Source organism: Vitis vinifera, chromosome 16 (genome assembly GCF_030704535.1).
Source record: "Vitis vinifera cultivar Pinot Noir 40024 chromosome 16, ASM3070453v1".
Classification (NCBI taxonomy): Eukaryota; Viridiplantae; Streptophyta; class Magnoliopsida; order Vitales; family Vitaceae; genus Vitis; species Vitis vinifera.
Genome location: NC_081820.1, coordinates 26,906,138 through 26,920,693, shown reverse-complemented (window position 1 = coordinate 26,920,693; position 14,556 = coordinate 26,906,138). Strand labels below are relative to the sequence as shown.

The following is a 14,556-nucleotide window of genomic DNA, read 5'->3' as shown; positions in this document are numbered from 1 at the left end:
TATTTTGAAAAATATTTAAGAGATTTCAAAAATATATATGACAATCTCGTAGCAATCAAAAGTCGATTTCAAACTAAAACAAAGTTTATATATAAAGGGATAATTTTTTTTCACTTAATATGCTTTTCTAGCCGATTTATAGTAGCTCTTTAATAATCTAAGCAATTACTACTACCAAGTAGTTTTTATTTTGATAACATAGTTATGGTCGGAATGGTTAAGAAAAAAATTTTAATTGAAGGGGAAGAAGCCTTACCCATTCTATGTGTTACGATTCTCAAAATAAAAAAAAAATATATATTTTTATAAAGTTATTGTTAAAGGATGTCTTCATAGCTAGATGTTCATATTCATTAAGGGACATATTAAAGGAAAAAATAAAAGAGGACTATGGCATGACACATAGTACACATGATGATAAATAATTTTATATTTGATTGTTTGATTTAGTTAAAATAAATATTATTTTTTAAATTATGAGAATCAAATATTTTAATATTTGATTACTTTTTATTTATAGATATATATAAAATATAATCTTTACATAAACAATATTTTTAAAGTTTGTTTGCCAAGAAATACTTTTAGCCTAAAAAGTGTATATGATTTTTTTTTTTGGTTTTAAGTAAAATTTAGGAAAGATTTTCAAAATTTTGAAAAATAACTTGTAATATTAAAAAATTACTTATTTTAGGCATAAGGATAGATAAAATCTTTTCACTAAAAATACTTTAAATAAAAATATTATCAAACACACTCTAACTTAGTTTTATTTTTATTTTTTAAAACTATATTAAAAATAATAAAAAATAAAAAAAAGGTTGTATAAACCATATAAATGACATTTTTAGAGTTTATCATAGATCGAGTTTAAACTATTATCGTTATCACAAATGGTCTTTTTGTTTCATGAAAACGATAATGATTATAGAGAAGATAAAATTAAACTTTTCCAATAAGAATGTTTGTTTTATTGGTATTAACAATAAAAGCTATATATATATTTAGTATTTTTTGAAAATCTCTTATTTTTACGTTTTAATTATCTTTTAAGTAAAATTATGAAGTTTATAAATATTTTTAAAGCCCACTTTTATGGTGACCGTAGGAAACATTTTTAGCTTAAAAAGTGTTTTTGAAAAAAAACATTAGATGTTAAACAAAATTTAGAAAATATTTTAAAAAATATAAAAAATTACTTATAATATTAAAAAATCATTTATTTTATGCAAAAAAAAAAAAAATGCTTAATAGGTGGGTTTTAAAAAAAAACATTTCTAAAAAAATATTTTTATTAAAAATATTATCAAACGCACTCTTACTCATTTTTTTTTTTATCTTTTTTTTAAAACCATATTAATAAAAAAGAATTAAGAAAAACCACAACGACAAAAATTACATTTTTAGAGTTTATTATAAACCTTTATAATTATTACAAAAGGTGTTTTTGTCTCATAAAAACGACAAGGACGATATAGAAGATAAAATTAAACTTTTTTAACGGAATGTTTGTTTTATTGCTTAACAATATTAACAATAAAAACTAAAAAAATCTAGATTTAATATTTTTGAAAATAATCTTATTTTATATTTTATTTTTTAAAAATAAAATTATGAAGTTCATAAATATTTAAATTAATAAACTTTTTATATAAATATAGATTTAATATTTTCCTTATACGATTGACTTATTTTTTAAATATCTTTTATTATTGATAGTGGTTTAATGAAATTGACTTTTATCACGAATAAATATAAAAATAAAATACATAAACAAATAAATCTACATCAAGTATTTTCCTCGAATTTTTTCAATTTTCAATTTTAATTATTTTTAATAAAATCAGGAAATTTATAAAATTTTACGTAATTTTAATTAAATTTTATTTTAATGTAATTTGTTTGGAAGTACTCTTGATGAGCCCTAGGGGAGTAGACCCACGCGGCGCTGGGGAGCGTGAGTTGAGTCACCGTAAGGCTGAAAGCCCTATAAATGGCGGGAGCCTCCGCTTTATGTAAGTTTCTCACACCCAATCATCTCTTTCTCTCCCTCTCCCTCTCTCTCTCTCTCTCTCTCTCTCCCCCTCTCTCGCTTTCTCCCACTGTCGTCAACGTTTCACTTTTTTACTCTAACCCCTTCAAAACCCTTAAATCCCAAAGAACCCCCGATTTTGCTCACCAGCAAGGTACCTTTTTAATCTTCGCCATTGCTGTCTGTTGATTTCTTCGTTGTTTTTAGATTGGTTTTACACTCATACTCCACTTGTTTTATTTTTATTTTATTTTTTTATTTTAAAAGTAATTTCGATTCTAGGGTTTCTTTTTGGTTGTTGGTTTGGAATTTAGGGTTTCCGTCTGAAAGGAGTAGTGCCGGAGCTTTTGATTTCATGGAGGCCGCGGCCAGTGTCGCCGCCGCCTCACGCGTCGGTTCTCTCCCGATTCCGGCTTCCAGGAAGGAGTGGCGGGTGGTGACGGAGCCCCATTCGGTTCGGAACCCCGGGGATGAGGTAGTGGTTTTACTCGAACTGGTTGCATTGATTTGGGTTTGGTGGGGAAACTCGTTGTTTTTTTGGTTTCTGAGAAACCGCTAGGGGAAGTGTCTGTTTGGTTGTCGAGAATGTGAAGGAAATGGAATGCCGAAGTTTGTTTGTGAGGCGACGAAACCGAAGTTCCGAATCTTAGGATTTTCATCGGTTTTCTTGACAACCAAACAGGGGTTAGGGTTTTATGATTATTTGGTTATTGATTAGAAAAACTTGTGCGATACAGGAGTTGGAGCGTTCGAAGCTGGGTCAATCGGATGAGAGAACGATATATGAGGTAATGATTATGTTTTAAGAACTAGTTGCATTTGAATGTATCATCATTGAAAAGTTAGGTTTATTGATTTTCTGTACTCAAGGTGCAGCAGGGAAGAGAGCCGCTGGATGTGGATTTCTGTTCAATCACTATCGATGGAAGCTTAGACAACGACATTTTGCAGCAGCGACTTCATACTATTGCACACCAGAGGGAGGAGCTGCAACAGATGGAGATTGAGCTTAGAGCTCAGGTGATTGCGAGATCAGAGGTGATGGAAATGCAGAACAGCTTTGATGCCCAAATCAAAGACCATGCTAATGCCGCCGTCAAGCTTCAGGTTTATTTTCATGCTTTATATTACCCAGTTTTTAGTCTAATAAATATGTGTTTGGAATGGTAACTTTTTGAGAAGATCCCCATATTTGAGGCTAAATGAAAGCCATTTCCTCAAGAATTTCATGAATTTTTTTGAAAATTAATTTGAATCATTCAATCATGAAACGTGAAATGATTTTTTTTAATGCCCATCAGAATTCTTTTTTGCTTTCAGGTGTTCCAGAGCATGCTTTGCATTTGCCAGTTCCTTTGCTTTTATACATATATACAAATTGACCTGTTCTTTCTACTTAAATATGGGTTTACTTGGTTGTGCAGGAGCAAGTCCATGAAAGGGAACAGACAATACATGAACTGGAAAGGAGGATGGAAGACAAAGATAGGGAGTTACATGAAATCAAATTAGACAATGAAGCGGTTTGTTGAGCAGTTTGCTTTTTCTGATATTGTCCTATTTGATCAGGACAAAATCTGTTTGGTTATTCATGTGTTAATTGCCTCTTCATGTGTTTTTTCTATAGGCCTGGGCTAAAGAGGACCTTCTGAGAGAACAGAACAAAGAATTGGCTACCTTCCGGTATGTGTTTGTGTCTTTAAGACCTGTTTTTTTTTTTGTGGATTCAAGTATATTTCAACTTGGGTTATTTTGGAAGGACAATTATGCCATATAGATATTAAAAGAAAGTTGTTTCTTTGTTATATGATCATTATTGATGTTTGTTTCCTCTGTATTTCAAGTTCTTAATATTTTGCATCTTTATATGGTTATTTGGTGGATTGTGTTGCATGTGTTTGGGTCTTTATGACCTATTTTTTGTGGATTCAAGTATATTTTCATACTTGGGCTCTTTTGGAAGGACAATGATACCATATAGTTATTAAAAGAAAGTTATCTCTTATGGTTTAAAATAATGGTCATTATTTCTGTTTGTTTCCTCTATATTTCAGGTCCTTCATATCTTGCATTGTTTAATGGAGTGTGTTGTGTTTTTTTGGAGGTTTGTTGAACCTTTTGAAATCAAAATGGGTGGCTTCTCTTTTTTCTGCAGAAGGGAGCGTGATAATTCTGAAGCTGAAAGAGCTCAACATCTGAAACAAATACATGACCTTCAAGAACACATTCAAGAAAAGGAGAGGCAACTTATCGAGTTGCAGGACCAGGTATGTTCATTTGCACGTTTATGATGCACATGTATCATGCTGCTTGAGTGGAAGTTATCAATATCAAGTTCTGCAATGTGCATTAAATACATTTAGATATGTGTTAGCCTGTTGGTTATGGTTTTTGTTCATTTCAATTTTAAATCCAACTAAACATATGGTGAGCACTATGAGCATTATTTAGAAATTGTAGTCATACAACATTGTGGTATATTTATGTTGAAGTGGTTAATTGAAATGCTTAGCCTCTAAATTATGATCTTGTGTATGATTCAGGAAAAATGCTACCTAATAGTGTTTTTGTCTTTCAGCATAGAGTTGCTCAGGAGACCATTCTTTATAAAGATGAACAGTTAAGGGAGGCCCAAGCTTGGATTACTCGTGTTCAAGAGATGGATGCGTTGCAATCAACTACAAATCACTCATTACAAGCTGAGTTGCGAGAACGCACAGAACAATATAACCAGCTTTGGCTTGGTTGTCAGAGACAGGTATTTTTGTGTTGGATTTCTATTGCACTTGTTCTTTGTTTCATTTTATGTTAAGATATGCAATTGCTCTTCAAATATATGGATGGAATCACTTCTTTTACATGTTGGCTTGGAGAGAAGTGTTGGGTATTTCAGTTGGGGAATTTAATTTATTCAGTCTTGCATTTCTCAGTATCCTGTCAATAAATGTTACTTAAAATGAGCTTGAATATGTCCATGCAATGTGATTCAAGATTGTGTAGTTTCAGTATTGCCTTACTCTCTAATTTTCCTTCTTGGTGTTCTGTTTTTCTTTTTATTAATTCTATTTCACAATGGATTGACTCTTTTTTTGTTATTGATTTTAGTTTGCAGAGATGGAAAGACTTCATTTGCATGCGATTCAGCAGCTACAGCATGAGTTGGCCGATGCTAGAGAAAGGAGTGGAACTTACACTGATGAGCCGCGCGTATCCCAAACAAATTCGAAGGATGTATCTCAATTTGGGCAGAACAATGGAAGCCAACTGGATGTAAATGGAAGTGGAACTTCCAGTGGGAACTCTGGGGTACTTTCAAATGGGAATGCTGACACTGTTCCACCTTTTGTTTCAACTGGCAATGCATCAAGCCAGGTAAGAGTCCTGGTATTACTGTTGTTTTGTTAGTTTGACAATTATAAGTGTTGTGGTTTAATTTCCCCTGATTAACTTTCCTTGACCCAAATTGCAAGTTGCAGTAAGCACATGCTGTAACAAGAAGTTCCATAGATAATATGACCATTTATGGGGGTAAAAAATGTGTCCTTCCTGCAATGGTGGTAGTCTATTGACGATATTGACTAATATGTTATGTCAAACTGGGATATTGAATTGAATAGCTTCTTTTTATCTTTCTATTTTATTTACTAAAAATGTTCTATATTACAATTGGTTGTCTCTAATGTTGCAGAATGTTTTATTTCAATCAGAATATTTTCAATTCTTGTGTTGTGAATTAGAATTACAAATGAGGACTTTGTTAAGTTTTCTGGTCATGGTGTATTTGCTGGTATTATTTTTTTAGTTTATGAAACTTGAACAATGGTAGGCACCAAGTCATAACTGTGGATGGGTCTTATAATTTGAAGGTCTGAAGAAAAACAAATCTAGGACACAATATTGAGGTTGGAATCTAAGTGCAAGTAGGAGTTATCCCTAGGGAAAATCAAGATTAATGGCCAATCCAAGAGCAACTGTTTTGGGTTCCCTGGTCTTTCATCCAGTATGTAGGGGAGACTGAGGAGGTATTTTCTTAGAATTAAAAAGGACGGATACTGCTCCAGAGGTATGGTGTCATCACTACTTAAGATGGATGAAGGGAGATGCATGCTTTATTATACATAGAAATGATCAATTGATTATATGGCTGTAAAATGAGCTTAACAGAATTGAGGGCCGGCAATCTTGGGGTTGATTTGCAGCAAGACAAAGAGTTAAGAAAAGATACAATTAAACATTCAAGATTGTTTTTCATTCATAATAAATTGAATTTCTTTACATTGTATCCATAAATTGAATTTATTTACATTGTAAACCAAAATTGAATTTATTTATTTAAATTGTATCCATAAATTGTATTTATTTATTTATTTACATTGTATCCATAAATTAAAACTTCTTGTGTCATTATTAGGCTGAGCATGTTCCTGGTGTTGTTCCAATTGCTCCATCATCTTTACTTGGGATGCCTACCTATCTGCCACCTGGACAGGTGACTGCAATGCATCCGTTTGTTATGCATCAACAGGGAGTTCCCCATTCTGTACCATCACATGTTCCTCAATCTCATGTTGGACACTTCCATTCAATGCCAGCGATTTCATCAGTCCCACACTGGCAGAACCAACAGGTACTAGTGGACAAAAGCTTCCATTTTCATCATTGTCAAATATTAGCCATGCTTTTATAGTATGTGTATTCTTTCTTTTTCTTCTTCAGGCTGTATCAGAGGGTGCACAGATATCAATGCACAATCCATATGCACCAGCTCAAACTGATCAAAACATATTGAAAGCGGATGCTAATTATGAGTATGAATTGTCTGTAAATGGGCAAGCTCTTCAGCCAGACTACTTGGATGTTCAAATCAACCAAGGGGTGGAACGTGATTCTGTAATCCCATCACCCACTGAAGAAAAAAAGGTTTTATAAATTCAGATATTACTTCCTACAAAATAAATATTATGTTATTTATTTTCATATTCTGGATTAACAACTCACCAAAATTTTGTTCAGGTTCTTGAGTCAATTGATAAGAGTTACTTGGTAAGCCCCCAACCTCAGCAGAGCTTGCAACAAATTTCTTCCCAGTTTCATGAAGCTTTAAGACTGAACCCTCTTGAACAGAACAGTGAGAAGGTTTGTCATTATCAATTATTTTGTTTATTTTAGGACATGTTATATCTTTTTGTCTTAATTGGTTGATACTGTGAGTTCAGCCTGTGAAGTTTTGAAAACAGCTCTAAAGTGTAATAGAAACTAAGCTAGCATCAAATTTGTTCTGGCACAGGACAACAATACTATCACTTTGACTAATCATGCACTGGAGAGCCAAGGTTTGACTGCAGAGCAACCAAGTCCTGCTGCCAGTACAACACCGTCTGATACATCAAATCATCCAGTAAATTTTGGTGAAATTTCAATTAGTAATGTGACTAGTACGGTTTTGCCTGAAGCATATGTTTCGGCAAGGCAGCCAAATACATTGGCAACGGGAAAAACTACAGAGGTAACCCTCCTTGATGAAAGATCGTTGTTGGCTTGCATTGTTCGGACAATTCCATCTGGATCTGGTGGTAAAATTCGGATTAGTTCAACGGTTAGTCTATTAAAATATTTTTTTTCTTGTTCTTTTTCTGGTTATCTTTACAAATTTATTTAATTGATGGTATTTGTTACCTGTGGCAAGTACAGCTCCCAAATAGGCTTGGCAAAATGCTTGCACCTCTGCATTGGCATGATTATAAGAAAAAATATGGAAAGCTTGATGACTTTGTCGCCAGTCATCCTGAAGTAAGTTTAGTGGAAGCATCAGTTTGGTGTTTTTATGTTTTTTCAATATAAATGTGTTATTGTCATTATCTGAGAATATTGTTTTGTGATTTCAGCTATTTGTAATTGAAGGGGACTATATTCATCTTCGAGAAGGTGCACAAGAAATGATCGCAGCCACAGCAGCAGTTGCAAAAGTTGCTGCTGCAGCTGCAGTGTCATCACCATACTCATCTTTGTTGCCTTCTGTGGCTGTCACTCCCATGGCACAATCTCACCGACAGAAGAAGGTTCCATCTATCGATTCCAAACATGTGAAGACTGAAAAGACCGTTTTCAAGGAGTATGCAGTTACTCCGGCAAGTGCAGCTGATAATTCTTCACAACTCTTGGCAATGCAAAATCAGCAATCCAATGGTGTTTATTTTAATGCCAGTGGAGGTTTCTCAAATATAAAAATTTTGAGCAAATCCAAAGATGCTGTGGAAATGAATGGCCCTGAAATTAGGCCTGGCCAGTCATCTGTGTTTATGACAGCTGGGAATGGAGCAAATCCTGATAGATCTGGCGTGGCCAGTACTCAAAACAAGGGGTCAATTAATGGGAGGTCTGGTGCACATTTTGTTGGGAAACAGTCGGGCAGGTATGATTTTAAAACCTTTCAAAACCTAGTATTTTGATCCTAGTATGTTGTTTCTAGACTATCATCAATTAGGAGCTCATTGAGCTTTACATTTTGTGTCATGACAGGACAACTGGGGCTGCATCAACCCCTAGAAGATAGTAAGTATCCCCAGTGGCATATGATGACTTTGATAATTGTTTGCATTATATTCTCCATGGACTATTTTTTCTGATTTCCCCAACAGATAAAAACAGAAATTTAGTGTGATATGTGATTTTCCATTCAGCAGATCATTTTCTAGTTGTTATTTTCTTTTTTGGCCATTCAATTAACCCCCCATTGCTAGTTTTAGTAACAATTATTTGTTTGGCAGGAGATGATTTGGGCTCAGTTTGATAAATCTTATTGCAAGGAATGTGGACAAAGGACACAGATCAGGGCTTATTTGGGGATGATGACATGATTTGAGGGGAGAACATTTTCTTCTCTCAGGTTGGAATCTCCAGTGGGCCTCTCTCTCCATTTTATAGAATTCCCCATTGGAACCCATCAGCTGAATTTTTCCTGCTGTTTTGTTGGAGAAACTGTTTTCTTTTTTCGGTGTGTTCTATTAAGTACTCAAAACCTTACAGTCAACTGGCTGCAGTTGTATTCATGCTCACAACTGCACCTGTTCATCTGAAACCTCATACCTATTTTGTTTGTGGATGCTTAATTATCCAAAAAAAAAAAAAGGTGATTCCCAAAATTGGATTTACTGTCAATTCATAAGAACTGTTGTGGGGTTGAAACAATGCCTAATCAAAACAAGGTATTCAACATTCTTCCTACTTGTATGAGTGTTCAAACCCAGATCCTAAGGGCTAAGTAGATGGAGTGGGCCTTTGGGAATTGAAAGGCTTTTGCTTCAAAGGGGTGAAATTTGATTTAAGGTTCAATTGGCTTTCAAGTTGCAGCTCAAAGTGGCTGGTTCTACTCCAGCTCAATCGTTTATGGCCCAAAAATAAAATAAAAAAAATTAAAAATAATAATAAATAATCCATGCATGATAACCTACTGTCTATATTGTGGAATTAAAGAAGAAAAATCATTTTATTTTCATCTAATAATAGTAATAAGAAAGTTGAACTTTCTCTTGACGAGCTGCACTTTTTGACCAACTTCTGGTCTAGATGCCCATTGGGATATCCATGAATTGGCAATCTCGCCTATCTATCGAGCTTAGAATCTTGTCCTGTATGATAGATAAAATTTAGCTCATTGAATGATGTTATAATAAATATATGAAATTGAGGTACATATACAAAAAACAAACTAGGATGAAAATGTAAAACAATGGGGACAATGGGACTGAGTAAGGCATAAATTCATATGACCAAATTATACAAGTGAAATGTTGCTATTGGTCTTACCTTTTTTTATTTTATGTTTGGTTCTCAAAAAACTTGAAAGAAAATAAAAAGGAAAAAGAGAAGAAAATAAAAATTAGATTTAAAGTTAATAAATTATTTTTATATCTATCTTTAGATTCATTTAACTCATTTTCTTTGATTATAAAGAAAAAGTGAAAGAAACTAAAAATTAGATTTAAAATTAATAAATTATTTTTATATACATCTTTAAATTCATTTAACTCATTTTCCTTGATTATATAAACATCAAATAATTTTAAAACATATAATTTCTAATTAATTTAATTATTTTCGATTTTATCATACTAGGTAAAGTAAAACCAGAAAAGTCGGATAAGGAATCATATACCAATCCCTGATTTTACAGGGTTCATCAGACTAAGGATGTAAAGCTCAAACATTGCTGAAATTGCAACTCTCTCTCTCTCTCTCTCTCTCTCAGAGTTCAGAGTGTGAGACCAGAACGATTCTATCCTCTGTATATTAGCATTGTTTGCACCAATGTCATCACTGTCATAACTGGTGAAAAAGAAACAAAGCAATTCTACAAAAGATAATGGCTGTTCACATGTATGGAGATCTGTAGATGTATACCAGTGATCAAAATAGAGGCTGTTCATTGGAGATGCTACAACTACAAATTCAGTGGAGATGGGAAAGGTTGTTCATATGTGTTGAAATATGTAGATATGTATATGCCAGTACGCAAAAAGGTCTACACACTATCATCCCTAGATGGTTTAACCACCTGCAGCCATCTCACTTAGAACTATCTTCGACCTTAGGAATCTCTATTTCCACTGCCATGTCCAGAAGCAGACTTCCCTTGGCCATCACCAGAACCAACCTCTGAGCCATCTGGCTTGCTTCCACGTACATCCATGAGACCGCTCAAAGCACCAAGCCCAGTTTGCATGGCCTGATGCATGCCATTGTTGATGATAGGCCTCATGCCCATGAGCCCTTGGATGGGTTGCTGTTGTTGGAGGTGTAGAAGATGATGCTGCTGCTGCTGTTGCTGATCGCTAAGCTGGAAAGGCAACTTTGCACCAAACATGCCTGGTTGTTGCTGAGCTGCAGCAGCCTGAGGGTGTTGCATGTAATGCCCTTGTTGCATGGCATGATGTATAGGCATCTGCAAAGTTTGTTGGACGTAAGAAAGATGTTCTACTTCCATATTAGGTTTTGGAATGCCGATTATTTTTAAAACCAACCTGAGGAGGCACTGTTGGTGCTGGTGGTTGGGCATCAGCAATTGCAGCTAGATATATCAAGTTCTTCTGAAGCTGGGCTTGATATCTGGATCAATTAAACCATCATATGGGTGGTCCCAAAATATACAGATACCATGCAGAACCATAAAGAAGTTGGACGATTCTGGGACACCAAGCCAACATGGATAAGTTGGATGGTCCAAAATCAAGTTATTTCACATCATGAGATGCCAAAATAAATGCACATGCTATCCAAAAGACCATAAAGAAATTTATAAACAAAGAAACATAAGCCATCTCAGATTACAAGACTAAAAATAGAAGTTTATCATTGTCAAGATTAAAACTCTCTTGGGTTACTAAAGTACAACAATCCTCACCTAAATTGTGTAACTGTATTCTTGTCTTGTTCTTTGAAGGTTTATTGGACCACTTCTTCACACTATTATATCCATGGATTTAAATTAAACCTCAAAAAAAGCTGCAGCTATCAAAGAAATGGGAACTACTTCATGAAATTCTACAGAAATTTACAACCAGAACATCAATTTGAATGATAGAATATTTTAAAAGGTAATAAAAGTCGAAACCATGATCATCCATCCTTTAGGCCCTCCAAATAATGCCAATTACATTACTTATGTTCAAAGATAACAACTAACACATGCCTTGATGAGTGATGAGAAACTAAAACATAAGATCAACACCACAACTGTTACATCAAGATTTTTCTACATAAGAAGCTTTCTGCTCATGTTAGGCACATGAAGATGCTTGAGATTTTACAAGTCCATAACTGTAGAACGAAGAAAAAAAATTTTGTAATATAAATAGCTAATATTTGGTCTTGCAAACTTCACTAGATACAGAAGTTAATCGCTGAACAAACAAAAGCCCCATCAGTTAACTACACTAAACCAGTCTTATGGATACAAAACCCCCCGTGACAGATTATGGATATTTCCCTTGTTACTTCACCAACAATGAATGATTTATTGTATCAAACACCTTATTCCATAAGAACTAGCCATATAAAGTATCCCCAAATTGGAAACAGTACAAAGCATCCATAAGCACTCTTCATTCTCACTCACAGCAAAAAAACATGGATATGATGTGAATCATTGAAAAAAATATAAAAACAAATTTTTATCCATGCTTATAAAGAATGGAGATGGTATCATTGAAGCCATACTTCATAGTATTAAAATTGTTACTTACTGGGCACACTCGGCGAGTTTTCCAAGGTTCTGGTTTTCCAGAATTGCCAGAATCAATTGTTTGTTCTCATCCAGATACTGCATCGAGAATAAAAATCAGCAAACCAATTTTAGACCCCTAGTTTCAGGGCACAATTCAGGTGCCACCAATGGGTGAATCCTTAATCAAAAGGAATCAACCCTTTCCCAGGAACATGTTCATTAATATATCCTTCACAACCCAATCCAGTACTATATTAAGAGATCACAAAACCTATGAATTAAAAAATAAAAACAAATCCAAAGTGCCTATTTAGTCCTAGCCCTGTTCGTAATTACATTGTTCTATTTTTTCAACTCAATCCCTTTTACAAAAGTCTCTACACCAAATCGCCCCAAGAGAGGCAAATCAGAAGGTCTACTTCAATCAAATTACACCCATTGTTTTCCTGTATAAATTTACAAAATCAAAAGCCCAGTTGTTCAATAATCCTATTACCCAACATTTCAAAATTCATAAAAGCTCTGAAATTCTCTGTTTGGTTGGCGAGAATTCACATGAGAAAAAAAAAACGTAGAAGGAAAACAAAACTCGGGTTGGCCTGTCAGCTGTATGATTCACAAGTTTTCCCTTTTTATCATTTCCCCACGGTTTCCCGCAAAACAAACAGATCATAGATTCGAAAAGAAAGAAAGAATCAGTGAAAAGTCGCAGAGAAGAACACCTTCTGAATCTGCTCAGTGGTGATGGCGGTGGGAGGAAATGAAGGCGCAATGTTCATCATCTGTGGTGGTTGCTGCTGCATCTCCACACCTCCTGCTTCCACAAAAAGCTCAACTCTAACTCTAACTCTAACCCTAACCTTAACCCTAACCCTAGCTTCGCAGAATGAGAAGAAGAGATGGAGTTGGAGTCCTTGATGGTATCGCTGTATTACAGGCTGAATAGTATATATATAGTATCTGATGTGGAGAATGATCTTGGCAAGGTCAGAAACGACGCCGTTTAGATAGCATCCTCATATTTAACCTTAACTAAAACGACGTCGTCATCCAAATAAACGGCATCGTTTTAAATAAAACGACGTCGTTTAAAGAGGAGGACGAGCTAGAAAAAGGCGGTGAGGGATCGAACTGCTTCATCAGGATCGGTTCGGAAGACGAAGGGGAGGAAAATGGGGTTTGTGCTGAGGGTCAGATTAGCGTCCTTTTTCGCCGGCGCCGCAACGGCGTCATTTTTGGGTCTCTATATTCTTCACAAGGACTACAAGGTTGCCCACGAATCAATCTCTCGACAGGTTTTGATCTCTCTTTCTCTCCTTGTTTCCTTTGCTTCATATATTTGTAGTATCTACAAGACCCATATCGTATATGTAGAAAATTTGAACTTCATTGAAGATATAAGAAGCAAGTTGCTTGCCTTTTCTTCTTGCCCCATATAAATAATTACATTTTTACATAAGGGTATTATTATTATAAATTATTAATTAAGTTATTGTAGATATTGTTTCTAAGGATGTTTTCAAGGATTATGCATCTGACCCCAGTTAGGTGGAATTGGGTTGAATTGAATTGAGCAAACATAGATATTGTGATGGGTTTTTTCTTTATGGGGTTAAGGTGAACAAAGTGTTTGAATAATATAGTAAATTTTCACCAACAGGTCTAAATTCTTGGTTTTAATTAGGCTTGTTGTTTATTGATGGAAATGGAAGTGCATGGATGTGTGATGTTGCAGGATCTAAGAGTCTTAGATGTTTTGAGTAACTGCATAGGCTAGTCATCGCGGGTTAATATGAATGAAGTATGAACAAAATGTTAGCACAATATTGTAATTTGCATCAAGGAAGTCCGGTATCTTGGTGTTAATTAGGTTGTGTTGTTTATTAGCAGAAATGGAAGTATGTGGATTTGTATATTGGTGCACAATCCAGGATGATGCAGGATTTGAGGTGGTATATTGGTTGGTTGTTGGGTATGAATGAAGGTGATTTTGCTATTGTCATATCATGGGCGACTAAGAAAGAAAGAGGACCATGGAAGTTTGATGGGTGGTTTTGCCAAATTATTGATATCTCTTCAGAGTTAGGATGCTTCTTCTCTTGGGGTCCTTGCTTAAGTAATCATGTGATAGATGCATTAGCAAAATGTGAAGCTAGACATATGGTTTCTTTTGTAGGAGATTTTTATATCTCTATGAATTATAGCTAGATTTGACTTTTTGAACTAGTATACGCTTATCTGTCTTTTTTAATTAGACTTTGTGTAGAGATGATTGTGTACTTCTTGGAAGGATTTCTCACCT

The 14,556-nt window shown here is 34.6% G+C and overlaps 2 protein-coding genes across 2 annotated transcripts; one reads left to right on the top strand and one right to left on the bottom strand.

Moving 5' to 3' along the window:
* Positions 1-1,993: 1,993 nt before the first annotated feature.
* On the top strand, positions 1,994-9,174 carry LOC100252015 (uncharacterized). The gene is made up of 17 exons (XM_019226004.2): positions 1,994-2,186; positions 2,347-2,507; positions 2,770-2,820; positions 2,903-3,139; positions 3,457-3,555; positions 3,660-3,715; positions 4,188-4,299; positions 4,611-4,790; positions 5,138-5,404; positions 6,444-6,659; positions 6,749-6,952; positions 7,046-7,168; positions 7,320-7,628; positions 7,724-7,822; positions 7,918-8,444; positions 8,552-8,584; positions 8,800-9,174. Coding segments are annotated over exons 1-17 (2,868 nt in total). The 3' UTR covers positions 8,801-9,174.
* A 1,117-nt stretch (positions 9,175-10,291) lies between these two features.
* Positions 10,292-13,592, bottom strand: LOC100257141 (GRF1-interacting factor 2). Its single transcript, XM_002272718.5, has 4 exons — positions 12,977-13,592; positions 12,274-12,350; positions 11,053-11,137; positions 10,292-10,973 (listed from the first exon to the last, which is right to left on the bottom strand). Exons 1-4 carry the CDS (start codon positions 13,055-13,057, stop codon positions 10,620-10,622), a joined length of 597 nt encoding a protein of 198 aa, XP_002272754.1. The 5' UTR covers positions 13,058-13,592; the 3' UTR covers positions 10,292-10,619.
* Between the last annotated feature and the right edge of the window lie 964 nt (positions 13,593-14,556).

What these genes read in the sequence shown, in the direction of transcription:
- LOC100252015 (XM_019226004.2), top strand. Translation starts at nt 1,994, where the DNA reads ATGGCGGGAGCCTCCGCTTTATGTAAGTTTCTCACACCCAATCATCTC. An exon ending in CGATTTTGCTCACCAGCAAG is followed by an intron (nt 2,187 to 2,346) that starts GTACCTTTTTAA and finishes TTTGGAATTTAG; the next exon opens with GGTTTCCGTCTGAAAGGAGT. An exon ending in CTGGCAATGCATCAAGCCAG is followed by an intron (nt 5,405 to 6,443) that starts GTAAGAGTCCTG and finishes TGTCATTATTAG; the next exon opens with GCTGAGCATGTTCCTGGTGT.
- LOC100257141 (XM_002272718.5), bottom strand. Translation starts at nt 13,057, where the DNA reads ATGCAGCAGCAACCACCACAGATGATGAACATTGCGCCTTCATTTCCT. An exon ending in AAACTCGCCGAGTGTGCCCA is followed by an intron (nt 11,138 to 12,273) that starts GTAAGTAACAAT and finishes TAATTGATCCAG; the next exon opens with ATATCAAGCCCAGCTTCAGA. An exon ending in CACCAACAGTGCCTCCTCAG is followed by an intron (nt 10,974 to 11,052) that starts GTTGGTTTTAAA and finishes CAAACTTTGCAG; the next exon opens with ATGCCTATACATCATGCCAT.